The sequence below is a fragment of the Melospiza melodia genome, chromosome 1 (assembly GCF_035770615.1).
Source record: "Melospiza melodia melodia isolate bMelMel2 chromosome 1, bMelMel2.pri, whole genome shotgun sequence".
Classification (NCBI taxonomy): domain Eukaryota; kingdom Metazoa; phylum Chordata; class Aves; order Passeriformes; family Passerellidae; genus Melospiza; species Melospiza melodia.
In genome coordinates, this window is record NC_086194.1 from 52118169 (window position 1) to 52144130 (window position 25962).

Here is a 25962-nt window from a genome sequence, read left to right on the forward strand (position 1 = left end):
GCCATTGTATAAAACATTAAAAAAAAGGCATCATAGGGATTGAGAAGTACAAGACTGAGAAGTACAGGAAACTAAAAGAAGCTGTTGACCACCTTCTTTTTTGTTGGCCTGTTGATCATTCTTCTTATTTATACAGTATAGAAGATTTCCAAGTGAGAGTTTGGAGTAGGAGAGCTACAGAGATTTGCCAGTTTGCCTGGGAACAGATAAACAGATTTGAATTTTGTGTATTCTTACGGAGCATAAAGGTGTCTTTCTGTAACAGTCCATGATTCAGTGCTAAGAAGAATAAATTGTTTCTTGCCACAAGTTAGGTGAACATTACCCTGTCTTTTAAATTAATTCACACACTTCTCTAATACCTGGAAAAATAAGATAGTATAGTCTAGGTAGAAGGGATCCTACAGACTCTTCCCCTGTAGAAATACACCAAAAAAGGAAGGGAAGTGACACTAAATTTATTATTAACTGATTCATAATGAAAAAGATTATGCTGCATTTTTATCACTTAAGAATTGCGGAGTATTAGTGCCCTTAGTAAAGGCCCCTCTAGGCTGACAATTTAACTGCAACACTGCATAATAATTATACAGGCAATATGAAATCTTCAGCAGCTTGTCTACTTTTCACTCTTATCTGCAATCTATTATACTCTGTAGTCTCATAAATGGATATAAGGAAATGGTTCTGATTTTTTTAAGGCATCGCTAAAAATGCTAATTAAACCTATAATGATGAGCCTGCTGAGGATAGGGCACCAAATGCAGAAGCTCAAGGATAAAATGTCACACTGGGCCAGTCTAAGGATTGTTTGAATTTAGAAAAGGACCAGGGATATCTTGATTATTGTAGTTTCACACTGTATTTGTGGTTTATTTTGTACTGATTTGTGGAAAACTGGAGAAAATGTTGTGGAATCTCATTTGCAACTGGGAAGTTTAAACAGAATGAGTTTCTCTTTTTGGTGGTGTTCAGAGTAGAACAAGAATTAGTATTTATGGCATTTGTCATTCTTTAAGATATGTCTTTGAAAAGGAATTAAACTAATGCAACTCCTTTTTAAAGTATCTTTTGTATTCCCAGATATCCTTTTAGGTTGAAAAAATGTTTTCATCCCTTTATTTGTGTGCATGTTAGCACACGTTGCTGTCACTTTTAACTGCTTGCAGCACTCTGAGGGAAGTATGATTTCATAATAATTTCATATGTTTTTCACTTGTGATTGCTGGGGTTTTGCCACCCAGGTAGACCGGCCTGCAGAAGATAGAGAGCTGTTTCACAGGCTCATGCTGCTACAAGTGATGGGCAAACAAGGGGTTTGCTCCCTGTGCTCAGAGACATGAGAAATGTTCTCTCAGGCTGGTTTTTGCTAGGACTGTAGATGTGTAGTTCATGTGTAGTTCATGTGTGAATGTGTGAAATTCTGGAATCATTTGCTCTCTGTGGATAATTTGTACATTAGATATACAGTAGCAACCATTTAAATGTATAACCTCAGGGTATAGTAACTCTTTTTGGTTTACTGGCACTCACCTCCATGGGGATTTCCTTCTGTACCCTTATCATAAATTGGTTTGAAACAGATGTGTTCATTAATTTGGTCTACTAATGATTATAATATATTCTGTCTTTCTTACCTGGGATTTTATTCACTGTAAAGTCATTTTTTATTAAGTGCTCCCCTTGAAGGGTAGCCTTGGTGAGGCTCTGTCTTACAAATAACTGATACACTGAAGTCCATCCATTTCATCACAGGAACAATCTAAGCTGTGATAGTAGGAATTGGCAGGATTGGATCCAACAGTTTTCAATGTTATTTTGAAGTATAACAAATTTGCTGGCTTTTCTCCATATGTTTAAGCAGTCATTGATATGACATATGAGAGCTTTTAGACATATAAGTTTTTGCTATAACTATGGATACTTTTATCTTCAACAGCAACCAAAAGCCTGGTTGGCTCAGAAAACATTCTCTGAATAGTGTTCACATAATAGCTACTTGGTATTGTGTCTATTTGTATGAGAAGACAATTGATGATATTTTAGAATTATAACAAAACAGCTCTTCTTAAGTACATCATTTTAGAAAAATTGGCTGTATTTGTCTTGCTCAAAATCTCAGCCCAAAAGCTTTTATTATTGTTAAGTCAAGCTCTTACCCAACTAATGATTAGTAGAAATATTTCTGGAACTTTGTTTTGACTTTATTGCCAGTCATATTTGACTTTAAACATAAATGTTCTCAGCTTTGTTTCATCCTTGTTCCTTTTCTCTTCCTCCCTTCTGCAGCTGTCTTTGGTGATTGTGTTGATTTCCACCCATTCCCCAAGTTTTCTTTCTGTATAGCATTTTCTGCACCCAGATGTTTATGTACTAAAACAGATTGTGGTCTTTACCTTTTCCCTGAGTAACACTGCGACATCTGTATTTAGTTTTTTGCTGCTGTTGTTGCCTTCAAGTGTGTGCTGCCATCTATGGAGTAATCATAGGAATAAAGCTGGTATAAAAAAGATGTTTTATCAAAAGATCATGGAAAACAAGATCTAGATAGTGGAGGAGGTATAGTAGAGCAGTTGGCCAGATCTCCAGAAATCCTGATCTCTGTAGTCCCAGATCTCACAGCAAGCATGGGTGAAAGTACACCTTTTAGAAAATCAGTGATTTCTAGTAATGAAATTATGCAGCTGATTTCTTTAAATCAGAGTAAGTTTGCTTTGTTCTTCAATCTGGTAACTCATTCCTTTTTCTTTTCCTTCCCTGTTACCTTTCACATGCCCTAGTTATTTAGCAGCTTCCAAGATCTGTTTACTATATCTTTCCTAATTTGTTTTTCAAAGCTTAATTTTTATTCCTTATCCTTCCCCAGCATCTTGTTAACTGGCTTTATGTCTCTCCTCAGTGTTTAGCTTCAGCCTGACAAGTTCCAGGTTTCCCTCCTTCAGATCCCTTCAGAATGCATTACTGAAGATTAGTCCCCATTCTGTCTCTCTTTCATAACATTTTGTTCCTTGATATCTATTTTAGAGTGTACATTTATTGCAACACATCTATTCAAGATGGTCTGAAAAGCACTTGGAGAAGTAATTTTCTCTGTGCTGGGGTATCCATGCACGTAGGGAAGCTGCCACTTTTGTCTTGATGCTGTTCATGTGTGTTCAGCTTGCAGATTTCTGACTAAGGATTGTAGCATCTCACAACCTTGAATGGGGTTAGGTGTATGAATTCCTGGCAATGAGACTTCTATTCTTTTCAGCTGGCTGTTGCAAATAACAAATATGTCTCTGGGTCTTTCCTCAGCAAAAAAGAGTGTTGGAGTGGGTGTATATTTAACCACTACTTCTTAAATGCTTTCTTATAACACAAGGCATTAAAATCAAAAGGAAAAGTTTAGCCTATGTGGATAAAGCATTCTTAAAAATATCTTCTGACATTTTCTTCTTATTGCTGAACTCAAAAAAATTGATCTTATTTTCCAGCATCAAAACAAAATGAAGGAAAAAAAATCGATGCTGAAGATTGATCAATGTTTTTCAAAACTGACTTAATAAGATAAAAATCAATATGGCTGTATTATTTGTCATTCTTTCATCACCAGGAACATTCAAACATGGTAATATTTGATTCTTAAGTTAAATGTGAAAATATTTCAGTTACCTCCTACAGAGGCAAAAAAAATATAACGAGGGATTTATTTAGTCAAAGTTCAGTTTTCTTTTTAAACCTAGTCTTGGAAATTTGAGTTCAGCAGAAATTGAAAACAGTTTGATATTTTAAGTGACAGTATATAATTATTCCTTTAATCACACAGACTTAAATAGAACAAATTATTACTTGTATTTGCAAATTAAAAGCTCTGATCCTCCCTTCCTCCTGCAAATATCAGTTCCATCTTGCTTGGTTGAGAGATCTTTACTCAAAAAATTGGAAATAAGCTTGGGAACTGAATTTCCCTCATGGCAGGTTCACGCTGCTTTGAATTTAGAGCTTTACTGTACAAATGCACTGGCTGATTAATGTTTTTGGCAAAAATGAATTGTTTTTATGCAATTTGTTTGTTTGTTTGTATTTTTCCAACATTCATTTCCCTTTTCTGCTCCTGCTATCCCCAGTAATATTAAGACCCCTTATTGATTTATTTAAAGAAAAGCCTTAGAAACTGACTTCTGTTATATTATTGAGCCAATCCCTAAAACATAAGTTTGGCCTGACAGTTGAGAGGGTTTTTTAAAAAAATTATCTGCATTTCAATATTCCTGTTCACCTACCTGCTGACTTGCATTCAGCCATTTGGGCTCCCTGTTTGAAATTCCTGTTAACAACTGAGTGATAGAAAATGTCCTTTTAGGGAAGAAAATCATTGTGCTCACGTAATCACTGGAAGGTGTGAACTGGGATTTTCATGAAGTATCAGACATTGAAAGACTCCTGATAAAATCCGAGATATTGGTTAGCCTCTGGCGTTGGCATCTTCTGTTTTAAAGATTTATTTCATGAGCACAGAAAGACAGCTATCTGCATAAATTTCTACTGAATTGATTCCCTATCTGCAAGCTGGGCCAGAATGTCATAAAATAGGAAATGCAAACCTGGTATTAGTTAGACACAGATTTTGAGAATATGGAATTTAACCAGGTTCTCTGTAGGGCCAGCTACTTTCTCATCTGCTTTTCATATTCCCTTACTGATTGATTAATATGGAGAGTTTGCTCCTCTCCTCCAGTAGCTCTGAGCAGCAATTTGAGCATTCATTGGGCTCAGACAGTCCCACCCCTTCATCTCTCACTCATCATCAGCTTCATTCTCCACAATATCTGTAATCACACAATGAGAGAGCTTGTACTTGCTGCTCTCCTCATCCTTTCCTCCTCCCTCCATGCTGTGAGGGAGAGGTGGCATGGCATATTGCACAGCTAAAAGCTTATCAAGCCTGAATTGGTTACACCTCTGAATCTGGCAGGCAGGCATTCACAACCACTACACATATACATGGCTCATCACCACGTGAAGCTGGACACCCTGAGAAGACAGATAATATTGGATTGGTTTTCTCGTTGCTCTGCAAACAATCAAATAGACTTAAGCTATGCAATCTGATATTCCCTAATTGACAGCTTTTCCAAGGTTCATTTGTTAACTGAGAGCATGACATGTATTGAAGTTGTTTCTTCATAATGCATTTGGCATTAACAGGAGAAGCTGCTGAATGCCTCAGACATCAATGTCTCAGCAATAAGATATTTTGCCTACAGTTTTGACTTTCTAACTAGTGGCTGTGTATTTGCAAGAGCATGTGAAATGAGCATAGGACAGGGCAGAAGAAAAAGCTTAAAAATGCATTCTCCTAAGAAAATTTGTGGGACTATTTTTGCTGCTTGGGACATTTAGTTGACTTTTATGGTTCAACTGTTCTTAATTTATTTTGGTATAAAACTCTGATACCTTGCTCACTGAATAGTCATAGTGCTTCAGAGTCCATATATTTATAAATAGACACATCTCATTTTATTTATAGTGATGAAGAATTTGTGTGTAAAAGACATTCTCAAGAGTTTTGCTTGCCTGCATCTACACGAGAATAAAATAAAATTTAAAAAAATCCTCTGTTTCAAAGAAGCTTCTCCCACATGAAGGCCAGGCTTATTTGAAGGAATAAATTTTCTGTGTAGAAGAGACCAGAGGATGATTTCTCCACTGATCTTGTCACTACTTTTTATTTGCTGCTTTCTTGTAGCTAGTTTCTGTCACCATGATATTTTCTGAAAAATCCCTTTGCCAGAAGTTTTCCCCTGAGAAGCCTCAGGGTAAAAGACAAACAATGATTATCTGCTGCTGTGGAATGCAACAGGTGCATCTTTGATTGGTCCATGTTGGTTGTTTCTAATTAAGGGCCAATCCCAGTCAGCTAGCTCGGACTCTCTGAGAGTCACAATCTTTTGTTATACATTTTCCTTTCTATTCCTTGCTGGTCTTCTGATGAAATCCTTTCTTCTATTCTTTTAGTGTAGTTCTAATATATAATTTTCTTTTAATATAATATATGTAATAAAATAATAAATCAGCCTTCTGAAACATGGGGTCAAGATTCTCATCTCTTCCCTTGTCCTGGGACCCCTGCAACCCTGCAAACAGCACCACAAGTTTCCACAAACACTTTCTTATTTTCTTAGAAGACAGATTGTACTAGAACTGTAACACTCAGCACTTTTCATTCTGTTAAAGATTTCCAGTTTCTACTCTTCCTTGTAACTGTTCACGGGATGTTCACACACGAGCTGTAAGTGCTAATGAAGAGATTTATCACAAATATATCATCATTAATAGCTGTTGCTTCTCCTGCATCCCATGAATGTTTTACTTACTAGATGAATATATCTTGGATGTAAAAAAATGTTTTAATTTCATTTTTTTCATTATTTATTGTAAGCAGGTTACTCTAAATATTTAGGTTCATTTCTCTAGCACCTAGTTAAATTTTTGCATGTATTCCTCCTTCTGGGTAGAGTACATGCCTGGAGAAGTACATGAAATTTTACAGATGTTGTCAAAATAATTGAAGCATTTCAGTGGAGCTTTGGCTAGCACTGTTTAGGAAGTGAAACACAGCTGTTTAGATGAGGAAAAAATGTGGGAATGGATCAGGATGCCTTCATTTCACAGAAATAAAGAGCCTAGGTTTGACAGAAAGACCTATTCAAATAATGCCAGGGAAGAATGAGCAAAGCTAGATTCTGCTTAGAAAAGCCTAGAAACAAACTTTTGAAAGCCCTAAGGTCTGGAACCTAAGCACACATCTCTCCTCCCTCTGTAAACATCAATGTTCTGACTCCCTGCTGCAACCAAATATTCCTGAGCCCTTGGGGGGCATTCTGGAGCTGTCCCCAAGTACCTCCCCTTTTGTTTGCATGGTCTGGGATCAAATTCCTTTTGGGCAGGCACTGACTGCAGAAACACTTCTGTCTTGCAGGGCAAGCACAAGCTGCGCGTGGACACGGGCCTGGAGGGCCCCTGGTGCGGCCTCATCCCCATCGGGAGCCCCTGCGAGAGTGTGACCACCACGGGCCTCAGGTGGAACCTCAGTAAGTGGGATGCCTCTGGGACAGGGGCTCTGCTCTGCTCCTCACCTTGTAAGGTGCTCCTCCTTGTAAGGCCCTTCTACAAGCACCTCTGCTCCTCCTTGTAAGGCCCTTCATGACTGGTGAAAGGCACGCTGCCTTTGGAGTGCCTTTCACCAGTCATGAAGGGCGTTACAAGTGTGAAGGTGAAGCATGGCATTGAATCCCTGCCAGGCCATTTCTTTTTCGAGAAATGAAGGGTGTTTTACCAAAAAAAAGCTAGAGAAATACGTTTAAACCTGAGATCTCACAGGCAGAAACACATTTTCCGTTTGGGAGTCATTGTGCTCTTCAAACAGAACATTTGTTGAGGTCATGATACATTACCATCTTGATACATGGCCCTCCAGGGAAAAGAAGCCATGAGTGTCTAAACTCCTGCTTATAAGCCATAAAGTTGCAGCAGACAAATACTAACGGGATACAGATTAGCAAAGCTACCTCACTTCCACTGAACTGCTTCATGTATATTGTCTTTTTCTCAACCCTGAATGAATAGATCCTTTTTCTTACTTTGGAGTGGAAAAGAGTCCATTTGATCTAGAACCAGGGACATTTATCTGTAGACATAGGAGGTTTTATAACCCAAAAAATCAAACCAACTTTCATCCTCCTGCCTCTTCTTCCCACACGGAGTCATTTGGGATGCATTTACACAGGGAAGTAATGGGATATTTTCAATGAACATTCATTAAAACTTAAGTGGGAGCAGAGCAGTAATTGAGAGGCTCTAGTCTCAGTCTGATTGACATGTCCAGGCTTTAGAGCCATTCCATGCAGAAAGGTCATGCTGTTCTCACTGTTTGCAGTGCAGTGCCTTCACTGGCCAAGAATTACTGTGAGTGACCCACTGTGCCAGTCAGCAGAACATCTGCTGGTTCCACTGAGAGCTTGAGCACGTGCCATTAAGGTGGTGGTAGGCATTAGTAGCTCATTAACTATAAAATATATAAATATGGCATTAGTTTTGGGTTGTGGGAGAATTGCCAGATGAAGAGCTGTCTGGCTAGCAACATTTCTGTCCTTTTAAACTGGATTGAAAGAGCTGAATATATTGCATGAGAGACATTCCCTAATTTGAAAAAGAGTCAGATATTTTCATTGTGTGTATAAATACAGTTGACATACATGATACTGAATTTTCATCTTCTCATCTCCTGTTGTCCAGCAACTTCAGTGACCCATTGCACTGAGGTACTAATTTCTCAGAAAATGTTCTGTCCTTCAGAATGAGGTGCAAGAAGCTCTAACCAGCCTCATGTTAATGAAGGAAGCATGTTTGGATCCTGTGTTGTATTGCAAAAGGCTACTGTGTGGATCAAAATGTTGTAGACACAATGAGGTTGCAGCCCTTTCTTTTGATTTTTATTAATTAAAAAAAAAAAATTTTCAGATACCACAGATTTTTTTCAGTTTAATTCCATAAATTTCATCAGATTTGCAAGATGCTCATTAGAAAGTTGGTAATTTTAAAGGTGGTCTGTCTGGTCTGTTTCTTTGTTACTTCTGAATTGTGATTGCATAATCTGCTAAAGCTAAAGAGAAAGGGATTGCAAGTCAGCTGTGCCAGCTGGAAGAGAATGCAGGGGGGAGATGAAATGGAGTAAATATTTTTTCTCTCTAGGGTTGGGTTGAGATACCAGTTTCCTAAATGCTGGTCATAGCTGGATATGGACTTACAGAGGTTTTAATACTCCTAATTTAATCTTTTTTTTTATTATTTTTCTGGGAGACAAAAAAGTATTTATGTGACTGTTTCCTGCTTGTTCCATCTTAAGAGAACACCATTATCTCTGCTTCATCTCCCTGCCCTTGTTACTGTTATTTTCCAGGAGGAAAAAGAGCAGATCTTTACAGTGTTTTTGTTAGTGATATATATATATTGCATCCTGTTACAGGCTGTTTTCAGTCTCAATACTCATGTTTCTCCCAGGATGTAGTTCTTTCATTTATTTCTCCATATTAATCACAGATATATATGTAAAACCAAAGAATGAGCTGGTCTTCCTTGAAGAGCCTTAATCTATCTGAGACATGAAGACCATTACAACCTGAAACTGCTCTCTTACCCAAGCCACTAGAGCTAACCTTTTCACTCATCCAAACGCAGAATAACCATTGAATTAGGTTATTGTTCAGACACTGATTAAAAAATTGAAGTGCAATTACATTTCCCAAAAGGGAAAACAGTATCTTCAATTCAGCATGTGGTTAGTTGTGACTTGGTTGGATTTTTTTTCCTAATAAATAAGATCTACATTCTGGTAGTTAAAGTTTGATGCTAACTTCCATTCCGTTGCTGGACTTTTATGCTGTCTGCAGTTTTGCACTTACTTCAAAAAATATTAATCCTCCTGTAAATTGGGATGGAGAAGCAGAGGATCAAGTGGGAGGAAATGGAATAATGAGAATGGAAACTGAAGTGTGATATGGATGTCAGCCTTGCTGCTAAGGGCTGGCAATGGCAGAGCTTTACCTATTCATTCATTAACAGCAATCTGAGCACACACCTTTGTAAACCTCCATGTAAATCTATTGCAAACCTCAATGAATAATTTTTTGTGGTTATAAATTCATTTTCATGTGTAAATCATAAAAGGAATTAAATTTTTAAGCCGAGCATGACATGAAAGGGCTATTCCTCAAGTTTGTTATGGAATTAATTGGATGTGACCTAACAACTTGGGTTTTAAAAAGCAATTTTTGAGCTCTCAGGATATTTAGGTATCTGGGCAGTAAACTAATTTCAGAATTTTAGTTCAAACAGCAATACTTTATGTGGTTGGCGAGCCCTCATTTTTGCAAACAGTAATTTCTAGCAAATCAAAAATCAAATAACACTGCAGTACAAGCAAGAGCTGGCCTTGCATCAAGGTTTTTGATGTTTAACATCAATTTCTGCCTGAGCATATCTAGATTACTCGGCCAATTAAAATCTGTAAAACCTTCAAGAGGTAGTCAAACCTTATCTGTGTCCAGTATGCAGGTGCTGTCATGATACTTCATAGGTTCTGAATGGAAAAAGACAAGGATAAATACCTAGGACAAAAGCTGTGTTCAGGTTAAGAATAATCTACCAAAGGTCTCATTTCAGTGGCAGAATTACATAAACCCAAAATCTGTAAGTTATTCTGCTAGCAGAGAAAAAATGATGGCTTTTAGTATTACAGAATTCAGTATTTTTTGTATGTCTGTTTGAGAATGCAGCATGTATGCATGCTTTTGTGCATGCTTATCTTCGTTATTTGCTAGCACTTGCCACAAACAGAATTATCATTTATTTGAGTTCTCATCTTATGGGTGAAAGAACTTGGAGAAGAAAGTGGAAAATTGATTAGAAAAAATATTTTTATTCATACTTGCTATTGTGTAGCACATACTCAGAACACATTATAAACATATTCTTTCCATTCCCAAAGGGATACTGATCTTTTCTCTATTAAAATCTGATTTACAGCACAGGAATCAGATAATGCTTTGTCTGATTTGACTCACCTGACTGCTTGCTGATAACAGCTCTCATGTCTAATAAATAAATAACAAAAAATCCAATAATGTCAGAACTACCAGCATTCTTCATTAGGTCCTCAGTAGTGCTTTCATGGAAAGTAAATAAAACTGAAGGCAGAAATCAGCTGCAGTGCTCATCAAAGAAGAGGTTGGAGGGTAATGGTAGGCTTTTTTAGGAGATGGTTCATTTTCTGTGAAATTACTTTAGAAAATAATCTTGCCAAGTAATTTATTCTTCATCCTTATGGCCTTTGGTAGTGCTGTATGTGATGCCTGTACTGAAAATGCCAGCATATATGTGTGTGTGTGTGTATATATCTATATCAACCTATCTATTTATCTGTGTAAACTCTGTGTATATGTGATTGTGCTTTCCAGATAATTTTCATGCCAGTTTGCCTTCCTTAGGCAGGAAGTTAAATTGCTGTAAAATGCTGCCATTCAAAAGAGTGCCACTGTCATTTCACTTCAAAAGGCAATAGCAATAACAATGGGAGCAAGGCCTTTCTCTAACTGTAGCAACAGAGCATCCACTGACTGCTAATGTCACAGGTAGATGAACAGGATCCCAAATATTTTTGATGCTGCTTACATTGCTAGTAAAATTGAAATATTTGCATTGTTTTATACTTCAGTGGGGTTTTATTGATGTTGCATTGTGAATCGAGCAAAAAGTTTACAAAAGCTGTTGTGGTTTGTGTTGTAGGAGAATTCATAGTCTAAAAGATGAAAGAAAATTAGTAACTTATTTTTAAAAAGAAGAAAAAGTGTGTCAGGGGCTGTTCTGGGAAAGGTTGTAAATTAAAATAGGCAGGTATCTGTGCTAGTGAGGCTGTTTGTACAAGCACTCTCTAGCCTGTTTCATAACTGAAATAGTTTATATCACACATTTTGCTACCCCAGTTCTGTGTGAGGCAAACTAAGTGGTGCTTCTGGGAATAGCTTTGTTTTCAGTGGCAGAGTAAATAGCTTCACAGCTGGATTCCCATTCTCCTCAGCTTTCCTCTCTTTCCCTCCCTTCTCTTGTTCTTTACTGGCAGAAGATAGATTATCAGTGATGTATTTTTTCACTTATCCATTGCAGCTCGAAGACTCGGGGTAGGGGTGGAGTGGACAGAAATGATGCTGCTGGTCCCAAAGTGTTGGTGGCTTTGACCTTTGGCAAGCTGTTTGCCCCCAGGAGTGCTGCTGTCAGCCTTCCAGGGTCATATCATTTATTACAAGGCGTGGCCTGCTGAAATCCTTTTCCAATGAAGCAGATGTTCTGAGGGTGGCAGCCTGGCATCCCACTGGCTTACTGCAAGTCAGCAAAAACAATGAGGGCCTTGCTTAGCATTGCATAAAATTATTTTGAGCTGCAAAGACCATTTGGTGTACATTAAATGACTGATGAACACAGAGCTCAGTTGTGCTGGGTCTCTAAGCCTGTATTTGCATTTTTTGCTGAACAGCAGCTTGAAAACTCAGTCAGACTTTGTGAAAAGGCTTGAAATGGGGATTTGAGGTCACACATTCAATTAATTTCCACATGGTTCGATAAATGTTTGGAATTAGTGGGAGAGAGATTCAGATCCAGCTCCTCTTTAGCAAGGTAGCAGGTCCCTGGCATTCAGTTAGGAAAGGCTGCTTTAAGGTGATAAACAGATATGCTTTTCTAGATCACACTGTTGGAGCAACACTATTACTGTGGGACTCTTACAGAAAAATTCCTATGAGTACCTTAGTTCTAAACTAGCTCAAACCACTTCCAGTGGTAATTTTAGCTCAGCTGGAAAGCCATCCTTAATGGAATATAGAGAATGTAGATATGTTCCTTCTATGCAGCAGTAATAGGTAATAATTGCTAGGAAGGAGTAGAATAAAAAGTAGAATAAAAGAATCCCAGAGAGACTTCAGCACAGCTGTACACAGAGTAGATGACTCTCCAAAACCTGACTAATTATTATCATTGCAATTACCATTACCTGAGTAATGGTATTACCATCCTGAAGTAAACTGAAGACATTTTGAATCATAATAGAATGTACTGAGTTGGAATGGACCCATCAGGATCATCAAATCCAGCTCCTGGCCCTGCACAGGACAACCCAAGGAATCATACCATGCCTGAGAGTGTTGACCAAGTAATTTTTTAACTGCATGACCCTGGGAAAAGTCTCTCTTCACTTTCTTGTAGGCTTCTACTGGAAAGCTATAATTAGGTTCCTCTGGATGGCATCCCATTACTGAGCTGTGTCAACTGCACCACTCAGTTTGGTGTCTTCTGTAATTTTGCAGAGGATGCACTTAGTACTTTCATCTACATCATTAATGAAGACATTAAATAGCAAAGGTTCCAATAGGGATCCCTGAGTGACATCACTTGTCACAGATGCCCATTGGGACTCTGAGTCACTGACCACCACCCTCTGAATGTGACTGTCCAACCAATTCCTTATCCACCTAACAGTCTACCCATCAAATCCATCCCTCTCCAGTTTGGAGACAAGGATGTTGTGGGGAACTATGTCCAAGACATTTACAGATAAATGACATCTGTAGCCTTAACCACTTCTCTGGGGAGCCTTCTCCACTGGTGTTTTCACCCATCATAGAAGACCACTGAGTTGCTCAGGCAGCACTTGTCCTTGGTGGATCTGTGCTGGCTGGATCAAATCACCTCCCTGTCCTCCATGTGCCCCAGCATGGCTTCTAGGAGGATCTGTTCCATGATCTTCATAAGCACAGAGGTGAGGCTGACAGGTCAGTAGTGCCCAGAGTCCTTCTTCCTACATTTTTAAAGAGAGGTACAATGTTTCCCTTTTTCCAGTCACCTGGGACTTCACCTGACTGCCAGAATTTTTCAAATATCATTGAGAGTGGCTTGGCAACTACATCAGCCAATTCCCTCAGGACTCTGGGATATGTCTCTTCAGGTCCTGTAGACTTATGCAGATTCAGGTTCCTTAGATAGTCATGAATCCTGTCGTTACACACAGTGGGAAGTACTTTGTCTCCCAGTCCTCATCCTGCTGTCCATCCACTCAAGAGGAGTGGGAAGAGAGGCTGACACAAAGACTGAGGTAAAAGAGGTGTTGAGTACCTCAGCCCTCTCCTCATCCATTGTTACCAGTGTTCCACCACTGTTTATTGGGGGAGGATGCACCTTCTTTGACCTTCCTTTTCTGGTTTACAGACCTGTGGAAGCCCTTTCTGTAATTCCTTGCATCCCTTGCCAGGTTCAGTTTCCCTTGGCCTTCCTCAGCTGTATTTCATCTCTGTACTCTTCCCAGGTTTCCTGTCCTTGTTTCCACTGCCTGTGCATTTACTTCTTTCTCTTTAATTTGACCAGCACTTCCCTACTCAGCCATGCCCATCTCTTGTTTTCCCTGCCTGATTTTTGCTCCTGGGGATTGCCAGCTCTTGTGCTTTATGGAAGACTTCTTTAAAAATCTGCCAACTATGCTCTGCTCCCCTGTCCATGAGGGCAGTTTCACAAGGGATCCCACTCACTATCTCTCTAAGCAACCTGCTGCTACTGAAGGATCCTGTTTCTGAAGGATGCAGAAAGTCAGAACACCTTTCTGAGCAAGAGGGAGATCTGCAGAGAGCCAGAAAGCTACCTTTTAGATTGGAGAGGGTGCAAATTATCTCTGTGGATTTCATCACTGACTGAATTGTCATCAGTGAGTGTGGGGGCTGAATTTGTCCAAGAAAGAGACCTCATAGTTTACAGTGATGGCATTTAACCCTAAAGGCATTCTCATCAGTCAGCCTGCCCACCTGGATACTGGGAGATCATCTTTTTTAGACAACAGCGGAGTCAAAGCTGGAATTTTCAAAGCTGGTGTACTTCAATGAAAGTCAGTGAAAAATTGGCCAGAGTACAAATGCCCGTTTGTGACATCCCTTGCAAATATACTTTAATTGTTTTCATCCTTAAATGCCCAGAACCAGCCATATTAAATGTAAATGTCACGCTGCCTGGAGATTTCCAAAAACAAAAAAGCTCTCTGCGACATGTGGTGAGTTATTGCCAGTTTCTGATGTCTGCAGAACCACAAAAGGGCAAGGACCAGTAGGAGGACAAATCAATCACATCTGGCTAGAGTATTCCAGAATTAAAAAATGAAATATGTTTATCTGTGATGACTCAGTTAATGAACGTGTGCTATTTAGATTTTTGGGGGGTTGCTCAAGTAGGTAAGCATTGCCACTAAGCATTGACTCCTCCTTTGCAATTTGTTTGTAGACCTTTTAGTTCTGTTTACATTTTTAGTACATACTAGTGTATGTGATTGATCTCTTCTTCCCAAAAATATGACACTGAAGGAAATTATTTTCTCTGCAGTGATCTATTCCTGTACCCTAATGGCAAACAGTCCTGGATATCTCTTCTACAGCATCTCAATTCTTCATTCACTGTTCCCTTTGTAAACATTTTGCATATTGTATCTGAGGGATCACTGCTCTCTCCCAGTTTTTGGCTCTAGATGTTTGTGGAAAAGGTGTTTCTTTCCTGCTGTTATATCAAGTTCCATAGAGGATGAAAATCTGGTGGATGTCATCACTGACTTGTTGTGTGTTGTAAAAACTTACATTTTGGCTGTAAGTTGTCTATGGCATCCTGATGTGTAATTAATAAGCCATTAACAACTGACTGTAGTGAGTGTGCTGTGGAACTATTAATTTTAGACATACCAATTACACATCACTAAGCAAAGCTGTTGTTTTCAGGTGAGTTGGGAAATAGAAATTTTTGATTGATGATTCTATGTCTTGCCATAGAAGCAGCTGTGACTTCTTTGGGACTGTAAATTCATATGGCAGGGGGGAGTCAAGCCAAGTCAAGGGCAAGAAAAAAGAGAAAGTGGCAGAATAGCAATGAGAGATTGCATTCAGGATTAGAAACATGTTTTGGAGAAAATGCAGATAGCATCAAAATAGGCAAAGATATGAATACAGAGATTGAGAAAATGAGAATGGGGATGTTTTAAAGTAGGCTGGTGACGTCTTCCTTTTTGAAGAACTGAATTGAGACCAAAATTTTTGTCTTGTTATTTCTCTGCTGTTTGTGATCTCCCTCATTTTCCACTGCTGTCCAGGCATTAAAACCTACTTCTACTGTCAGTAAACTGGAAAGCTCAAGTGATGCATCCAAGTGTCCCTAGGACCTGCCTAGGTATTGATCCAACAGCAAAATTAGACATTTGATTTGAAAACAACTTGCACTCCTATGGATATAAATTCAAGACTGAAATTAAGGAAAAACCAGAAACAGAAAAATAAAATTAATTAGTGTTTGGATGTCATGGTACTTACAGATTTGAGACACTGGCATCACTCAGCTCCCAGGTGTGTTCTCTACGAATAAATCTGCAGTCACAGTAGACAGTGAAGATATGTACAACCTCAGCTTTTCCCCCTGCAGGAACAGACACACCTGGGAGGAATAAGGTGAAGCACTGCTGATTTTCTTGTGGTTCAGGCAGTTGATTGTCTGGAGTGTTTACTCTATGCAGGCACTTTATCTACTTGCAAGTTAGCTATTCATTTCTCTTAGCACTCAAGCTGCTTTTTCAGCATCCTGACATTCCTGAGAGCTCTGCCTTGGTTCTGTAAAGCACAGGATACTCCAAAATGAAAGCTGTACTATCATCTTTAAGATACTACATAAGTTGTTAATATGTCTGTGTCATTGCTCTTGAACAGCTTCACATGTGCCAACGGTATCATCAATTCCATCATAATGAGCAACACAAACCTTTGAGGAATTCAGAATGCATGCATTCAATGTAAATAAGGCATAAGGGCACCATGATTAATTAGAACTCAGAGGGTGTCAGTTAAGAGAATACTATTTGCCAAAATTAATCTGGCCTGCTTGGTTAATGGGACTGTGTAGTTAAAGGATGAAGGCCAAAGAAACTGCATTAAAATTGCACAGGCAAACATTAATTCTGGCATCCCCTTGCTCTCAAGTCCATGACTTTGCAGCCTCAGCATTTCTTAAGACTTGTCTTCCGTGTGTATTATTTCCAGGTCAATGTGGATTCATATACAATTGACAAGTAGCATGTCCTATCTATAGAAGTTTAGGTCAGCATGTGGCAACAGACTTTCCTGTTGTTTACATTTTGAAGCTTTTCCTTGTATTTAATATGAAAAAACCCTAAATCTTCCAAAAATTTCAAGTACTTTTAGTATATTTTAAGTGGTAATTCATGTCATAAACCAAACAGTAAATACAAATACATGGAGGTGGAATGAATGTCAAGAGATCCTACAATCTGTATAGCTTTTCTATGGCATCACTCCTGAAAAATCTGAAAAAGACTCCTCTTTTATGAGCTTTCAGTTCAACTTTGGGGATTCCTTTTTAACAGCATCTTAAGAAACTCTGCTTCAATTAAATTTTTTTTCTGTTTTCTGCAGTTACAGTATGTGATAAATATATTCTCAAGCTGTTAAGCATTATAACACGGCATTTATCATCTAATTGCCAATAAGAAATCTCAGAATTGTACATTTAAGTTTCCCAAGCATGGGGCATAGCTGTAATTTACTGAGGCACCAGCAACACCACTGTATCACTGCTGATTGACAGGCCACTTAATGATGCTGTTTATAAGGCAATTTTCTAATCAGCCTCATGAACACTCATCAGGAGCTTGCTTCTTGATTTAAAGCAGAATTGGAGAGATAGCATTTGTTTTGCTTATAAAAACAAACTGGGAAAAAAAAGCAAATTAAAAAGAGAAATGACACAAATATAGAAAGCTTTGATTTCATGAATCTGGATTATGCTTTCAAAAGTTCCATACAGGACTTAAAGCTTTGGCATGAATGAATCAGCATTCATCGGGCTATTTCTTTTGTGCATTTTGAAACTGGATGATGATAGCTTAAATATTAACATTTTTTTTAACAGGAGTTAGATTTCCAATCATTGTTTAATAATAATTATGTGATATAGTAGATGTTCTATTGGGTCTAGTCAGTTGAAACTGAGGCACAGTTAATTTTCTATTTATTTCACATTTCTACTCGAAGAATAATTAATTATTCCATGTTTTCCTCCTATCTACTTCATTCTTTTGTTCCATAATAGAAAAGCTTTAATTTTAAAAATGTGATCTAAATCATGTGTAAGCTGGGTCAAGTGTGTCTGGTGTGGAAGCAATTCATTATATGATTTAAGAGGTTTTAACAAGATGAGCTTCATTTGACCTGTCAAATTTATGAATAGTTTTGACCAGCACAAATAAAGTACATTTTCCAGATTTATCCCCTAGTAATCATTCTAAAACCCTTGTAAACACACCTTGTAAACACTGTTCTTTAGGCTGTATATCCAGTATATGCTGAAGAATTCATGTTTTATGAAAATCTTAGAGCTTAATACCGAGCTTGTGGAATTAATGGGAGAATTGCACACTGACTTTAATATTAATATTTTAATCTGGAGGTGCCTCTGTCCCTTCCTTACTAGAGTTACTTAAGCCCTGAATTCATCAGAAGATTTAGGCATTCATGCATTTTTATACATGTTACTAGTTCCATTGAATATAAGGGGATTATTCAGTGGGTAGAGTTAAATATGCAGAAGTACTTACTATGAGTCAGACTCTGAAGTGGAAGTTCAAAAATGTCTGAAAGGCTTTTCTGTATGTAAAATAAGGTGGTACTGACTTTAATCTCAAATTCCAGGGCTAGCTGCCTGGGCTTGTACCTATTCTAATCTCTCTTCTCACTCACCAATGCTATAAAGCTCCCTTTTTTAGTTCTGCTCATTTTTTATGTATTGATGGTGGACTGTAGCAATTTACACAAATTCCTCCTGATTTTACTGTTGAATGCCTGGGCAAAGTATGAAGACATGGAAAAACAAATGACTTTGAAATATTTCTCACATCTGGTTTCTTTACCTGTAATTCAGCAGTTGTGGTTTCCTACCAGTACAGCTGTCAAATCCATGTATCAAGTAAATTTTTCATGTGAGAATTTTGGAGAAAAGGGTTTCTGGATACCTACCAGAACCCTTAAACAATCATAAACTTTTCATAAATAGCCAAAAATGTTAGAATATGGTGCATGTCTGGTATAGTTGTAAGAGAACAAAACACTCAGGATGAAGTAAATCAACCACAGAGGATGTGAGATTTTTAATTTTTTTTTAAACCATGATACAAATTTGCCACACTTCTGTATCTTTCTCTGCCATATGTGAAGCAAGATTTTCAGTCCACAATAAAACCATGTATGCAGCCAATGCAAGGCCCTTGCTTGGGAACAGAGAGTGCTTTCCCCATCATATTATGGGCAAGTACATGTGTAATATTATGACAAAATTCTTTTTGTACTAGAATAATTTGGCACTGTTCCTGTTTGGTTTTTTTTATTATTTATTTTTAAATATGCAGTGTAGTTATGTTTACCTTTTAACGTTCCAAAAGCCAGCAAACTCTTCCTTTGGTGAGTGCAAATCAACAAAAGCTGGCAACATCCTGAAAGACAGCTTTCTGTTGTGAGCTTCTGTAGTGATTTATGCTGCTCATTTGCAGTGTACAGTAAGAAGGTTGGTTGGTTATTCAGAGCTTGTGTGTGCCACTTTGCTTTTGCTGCTGCCTTTTTTAGCCTGTGTGTTTATGTTAGCATAGTTCTGGACCATTTAATACTTTTCTTGGATTTTTGAGAGCTCTGCTGCTGGCAATTAATTTTACATCCCAAATATCTCAAGAAAACATTGTTGTCAGTGAATTTGTAAATTAGCTTGTGTTCCTTTTAATACCATAATTGCTTTAGTGTCCCAGCTGACAGAATCTCAAAAGAATTTTACTGACTTTTGAGAGATTCACTCTTTCCAGCTTATGCCATTGTCTAACTTCCCAGAGTAATGATTCCCTAGATGTTTGTCAGTCTGGATTTTGTACCCTTGCTTCCTGAGCTTCTCTTGCCAATTTTGTGTTCTCTCTGCTCTCATGCCAGTTTCAACAAATTCTTTAAAAGTTACAAATAATGAAGACAGTCTCTTAAAAAAACTAACAAACCCACAAGCAAACAAAAAAATCAACCCAAAAACTTATATTGTTATCATGGCACAGCACCACTTGCTGACTCAGTGGGTAGCACACCAGGCTGGGGATCCAGCAGTGTGGCTGGAATACATCATTATGTCTCAGTAATACACTGCCTCACTTGTCCTACTGCTTATCTTGTTAACTCTTTGAGGGAGGGTCTACACACACAGGGTCTCTGTCCTCCCTGGTAGTCACATAAACATAATTAATTGCAAATGGAAGGTGACTTCAGGAGTTCCAGTTGAAAGCTATTACCATTGAATGATTCTCGATTTAAAATAAATGCATATTCTGTAAGAGACTGCATCTGGATAATTATCTTCAGAGATGGTACTATGGAAAAGGAAGAAAATCATTGTTTAACATACAGTGCCATCTACAGAGCAGGCTATGCAACCTGCACTTCTTACATTATTTGGGGGATTTTGGTTGGGTTGTTTTTGATGGGTTTTTTTTCTTCTTTTTTTTTTTTTTTTTTTTTTTTTTTGTCCCAGTCCAGTTGGCATTAATGGCTAGAGAGTGTAGTTTTGTCAGATGCTGGCAGCATTGGAAGATGAGGATGAGAGAGGTTTGTGCTCTCATCTGTTTTAGTCATAATCAGCAACATCCATGGGCCAGGCTTCAACAACAATAGCCCCTCTTAACTTTCTCTCAGAAGCCTATATTGTTGGGGCAGGGGGGGTTGTCTTTTTTAAAATGCAACTATTTCTAGAAATGCTGCATCTGCAGCCAACCTTGCTGGCAATCACATGGCCTACCACAGCAGTCTGACAGGCAGAGGTGGAAAAAGGAGGAAAGGGGCCAGAGAGGAAAAAGTCCATCTGTGGTCATATTGTGTGAACATGAGTATGTTAAGGCACCTTGTCAACTGTCCTCTCTGTTTAGAGTAATTTTAAATGTGGGGTCAAGGGCAGTGGGTCTTCCCATATGGTTACCCAAGCAGATGCTGTAGAGAAAGCTGTCAAGCAGTGGTTGTGTGTTTGCATGGTTCACTGGTTGAAATGACAGTGCAAGAAGAGTTGGATTAAACCCTCAAAGTCTTCAGAGTGATCTTCAGATAAATGTTAATTTTGATGCAGAAAACTGGATTTATTTTTAAAGACAGAAGAAGTGAAAGAACACCGAAGTATTGCACCTTCCACTCTCAGGAATCCATTATTTACCTAACATAGAAAATTAAGTTATTGTGGTCACTGCTGAAAAAACTGTTGTCTGTCCTCTTTTGGCTCCTGAACATGGCAAGTTATCTGATCTTTCACCTGTTACTAGCTCAGGACCCACTTTTTGCCACCTCCAAATTAGTGAGTTTGAAAAACAGAAATGGGAAGGGAGGGCTGAGAATGGATTCTGACATCCAGGGCTGAGACAAAATAATTTTTTGGCATATGATCTTGCACAGCTGAAGAGGGAGAGGGAAAAAGGGAAAGGTCTTTGTTTTCTTACATAGTTGCATGTGAAATTCGGTGAATTTAAAGTAGCAGCAGAGATGTACTGGGAGTCTGAGTGTCTGAGACAGCTGAAGTTGCACGTTAAATAGAGTTTATGAGACTAGTCTGCCATTTGTCACCTGCGCTGTCACAGTCAGCACATGTGACTGTGTAGGTGAATGGGGGTGTATGCAAATAATAATTCCTTTTATTTAATATACATTCAAACTGAAAAGGGATAGAAATATGAGTTAGCAGAGTGCTACAAAATGTGAAGTTAATTATGTAGTAGTTATCCTCAACATTTCCATCTTTAAAGCGGTTTTGAACTGCTTAAGTGCAGCAGTTACTGCAGACTGTGATTAGATAAACAGATGCAAATAGTAATTGTAACTGATAAATGATTGATGATGGCTTTATATGTTTATCATTATATACTGTTGTAAACACTTTTTACTCAGTGAGGATGGAGTCTGGAGGAAAATTGATGATGGGTGAAATATGAATTCAAACTATAGTGCTTTTAAGAGTACCGAGGGCCAATATTGTAGGGCCAGTACAGAGTTGTTACCTGAGGAACTGGTGCCTTTTGCCATTGGTATCATCGGGCTGAGCACCAAACATCTGCCAGCTGACATCCAGAGCCTGGATACAAGGTTTACAGGAGACAGCCTAAAAGTAGAGATGAGGAGGGTGAGCACTGTTGAATGATGGCTTTTGGTGTGGAAGACCCCCTGATCCCCTGCTCAAAAGAGGAGATGCCATTTCTCTTCATTTTTCTATTGCTTCCCATGGCTTCTGCCTTCTTTCACAACTTCCCAGTGTCCTGTCTCCTGTGGATCAATGAGACATTTGTAATGCATTATTTGACAGCCCCAGAGTGACTGTGTTACACCCACGTTGTAGGAGCCATTTGGGACAGAAAAGTGTGTTTGGATCACTGGAAGTTGATGGGTACAAGGAGACAAATATACATGTCTCTAGAAAAACATGGTGGGATAAGAGTTTTGTGCACTCTTAATGGTGCTATAATTCTATTGGGTTTATCACCTGCCATTTGCTAATTGTTAATCACAGTAACAACATTTTTTAGTTACATTAATTATAAGGGAATTTTATTGCAGCAGCTTGAGTTTAATATCAGCTCTTTGTGTACTGTACAATGCAAAAAGTAACCTGTGGTAATTAAATTACAGGCTAAGTCTTCATTCTGCATAAATTTGTATTCACTGAGGAAAAAAAATAAGCAGGATATTACTAAAGAAAAGGCCCAGATCATTATCAGCCTCTGCTCCCTGCTCTGTTCACTTCACTGGCAGTGCTGAAATCTGTCTGTTACTTTTCCTGTGGTATTGTAGAACAATGAACTTGCCATCTTTTCTGTCATGTGCCTGCCCTTGGGCTTGTACAAAAGAAGGGAATTAGGTTGTGTTCTGTTGACCTTTTTAGATGCAAGAGAAATGGTAGTCCTGTTTCCTTACACATGAAATGCTGCCAGGCTGTTGTCTGTGTTAACCTTTGTGGAGCACCCCGATGTGATTGTTGCCCTGGTGCCATGACACAGATGTCAGGGAGAACTGAAAAGGGATAAATTGGAGGTGCCATGCAAAACAGCTCAGCTAAAGACATTTTTCTCCTGCACTGAAGAAAAGGTATTCCGTGTTTAACTACTTAGCTGGTCTGTGAATCCTGTAATTTGCTTAGCCAAACAGAACTTCAAAACAGATGGTTTCTAAATTTGGGGAAAATAACCATTACAGTATTTTTTCCCCATGCAGTTTGCAGTTATACTTTAGTACTGAAATTATTTGAAAATTAAACAGGAAAATAAAATTTGGATCTTTACCAACTGAATACTAATTTCAGGAACATCCAGTTTTTAGTATGTATTAGGTTTTCATCTGCACATTTAGCCTAAGATTTGTTTATGCTCTGATTTAGTGCCTCTTGCTGCTTACTTGCATAAACACTATCAAATCAGTCAGTTGGAGTCACCAGAGTATTTAGCTCCCAGCTGCATTTGCTCATAAAAGGAGGAATGACAAGTTTCCTCCTTTGCAGAGGAGGAAGTGGAGAAACATAAGTAATCCATTGCACTTACATAGCACCTGCCACCAGCCACCTCTACAGGCACTTTACCAATAGTGAGTGCACTGCCTGGTGTGGAAAGCATTTCTTCGTGAGAAACTGCTCCATTCCCCACCTCTTGATTGAGGAAACTGAGGTGCAGAGCATTTTTCTCATCCAAAATTTTAAGTTAATCAGAAGGTAGGAATCTGAGTATCCTTGGTTTTTGGATTATTTTCTTATCAGGATAGAAATAAATTATGACAAACAAATGAATTCTCTCATATTTAGAGGTTTGTATATATATTTGTAATATTATTGCACATAGTCAATATTTTCAACGTGTATCTAAGAAAACCATATTTAGGAGCTCTGCCTTTCTTTTAAAATATATGGTCAGCTGTTGTTCATTTTGTGCATGTCCATCCCTGAACATAAAGAGGGTGTCTAGGTGTAAAAATTGAGCTCAAATTGGTTTGCTGAAAAGCCAAGCATAGTATTTGGTCTCCACTTCAACAGAACTTTAACCATTAGTTACCAGGGTGAGAGCACCAGCATATTCTCAGGTAGCTGTTGAGATAACTCCTTACCCAAGAACAGAAATTATCTTGAGTTGGGGATTCCTAGAGGGGAATTTAGATCCATGATCCATGTGGTTCAAGTCTTTGCTCCTTCAAGGAGACATGCTGTGTGATGCCCAGCCATACTCCACTGCACAAGGCTCAGCTGGGCTTTGGAAGGCACTGCCACAGAATACTGTGAACCACAGCAAACAGTGATATAGTCTCCACTTCAAGAAATCCCTAAGCTGCGGGTTTTTAAGGAAGGATGTGCTGAGAAAAATACTACTCCATATTGCCTGGTCTTTTAAAATTCTTTCCTAAATACCTCTTATGGACCATTGCCTGAGGGTCCTGTGTCCGTGTCCTAGCAAGATAAATCCTTGGCATGACAACACTGGCTGCTTTTGTGCTCTTTTGACCTGTAGAGCCCTCCTGAGAGCACAAATATGTTCTTCCATATGGGCTTCTCTTCAAGCTGTTTTGTCTTCTACCCAGATTAGGGATTTTGCTTTTAAATTGAAATTATTCTTTCCTAGACAGAGGACTAGAATTATATGCCCTTCATCAGAGAGTATTCCCTTGTACAATGTACCACCTGTACCATGGCAATAATATGTGTTGATCTCTGCTGAAAACATCTAGCCAGCTACATGTTTTTTACCATCTCTAGGCTCTTTTTGCTAGAGATGCTGTAAAATACAGCCTTTGATTGCTTGCTAAATTGTCAAACTCAGTTGGCAATTGAGAGTGTGCCTTGGCATTTTAATGGCCTTTGGCTACAAAGGTTTCAGAGTAGGACTTTTCTCCTTTACTTGAAAACCTGCTTTCTAGTTGGGGTTTCTAAAGGTGGTATGGTAGATCTGCAGGCACCAGTGGAAGTGGGTTTATGGAAGTGTGGGTTCTCAAGCAAAAAACAAGATGACTTCCCTTCATACACTCTCCTGAATGTTCAGACTCTTTAAGAAGGGAAAGTGTTTGGGTTCCTTTGGTTGGTTTTGTTTGGTTGGGCTTTTTTTAAACTGATGCAGTTGTTGCTTCCCTGCCAAAGGCTCGTAAGCAAATGCACGTGTCCCAGAGTATGAAGCTATGAGACTGCTTAAGGTCTCAAGCTCTACCTGAAAGCAGTTGTCTGCTGCTTTTTCATTAAATGCTCTTATTAAGCTGTGGTTGTTGACCATAAGTGCATTCATAGCATCTCACCTGACAGGTGGAAACTCCTCACTGTTTTCCTTACGCCCTCTTTAAGAATTAAATTACTTTTAATTCTCTTCAAATTCATCCCATTTGTATCTTCTCTGGTGTATATAATCTCTGCTGGCTCAAAGGGAATGCTTTTGGGCAGAATATAACCACGAACCAGGCTTTTGACTAGCCCATGTTTGCTTTTAGAGCTGTGGTTTTTATGTGAATCAGTTTTAGACTGAAACTGCAGTTTGGAAGTTCCATCAATACCTTCCTGGCATGTTGCATCACCGACTTGAAAGGTAAAACTACAGTATAATAGCCACTTGATGGTGCTTTCTAAAGACTGTAATGTCTCTTTCTTGAGCTGCAGATACAGTAGCAGCTGGCAGGAGCATAAGGTTCCGGAATTCTTATGGCTGTCATTATAACTTTGTGGCTTTTATGTTACTACATAACATTTATATACAGGGTAATGGGAAAAGAAAGTGAGTGAAACATCTTTGCACATTTTACTAACAATATCCAGTATTGGCAAGTTTTATTTTATTCTGAAGGAAATGCCACTTTTTGGGGGGATGATCTGATGTCCTAATTTGTAGCTTAATTGGTCATTGTGATTGTTAGCCTGTTGTGTTATAACCAAAATTTCAAGATCCTGTTTGCCTTGAACTTCCTTGTCATGACTTTACACCTAAAATATTTCAACTTGAAATTTAGAAAGGTAATTGAATTATGCTGTACAAAGCAAAGTGTGTAATTTTTCACATCTTTCTAAAGGAACCTGTTTTTTTACCACCTTGTCTCCTGGGAACATCAGGTGGATGATACCCTTCACATCTATAAATGTAGCCATCACTGTGCAAAAGAGAACCTTCTCTCTTCAGCCTGATTTTTCATTCAGATGGTTTGACTAAAGCATTACTGAGCTAATGTAGAAATTAATTGAAGTAATATCCAGCAAAGGGTTGTGAATTTTTCCTGTATGCAGAAGAGAAGCATTATGAATATGAGTTCTGCCTTTTTTTTTCCCCTTCAGTCT

At 38.5% G+C, this 25962-nt stretch overlaps 1 protein-coding gene across 2 annotated transcripts in view; it reads left to right on the plus strand.

Annotated features, from left to right (window-relative positions):
* TPK1 (thiamin pyrophosphokinase 1) overlaps positions 1 to 25962 on the plus strand; it is a 302807-nt gene that overhangs the window by 233072 nt on the left and 43773 nt on the right. For both annotated transcript variants that reach the window (XM_063158005.1, XM_063158004.1), the window contains exon 7: positions 6965 to 7076. In XM_063158005.1, the coding sequence (XP_063014075.1) occupies positions 6965 to 7076 (112 nt within the window). The remainder of the gene's footprint in view (positions 1 to 6964; positions 7077 to 25962) is intronic.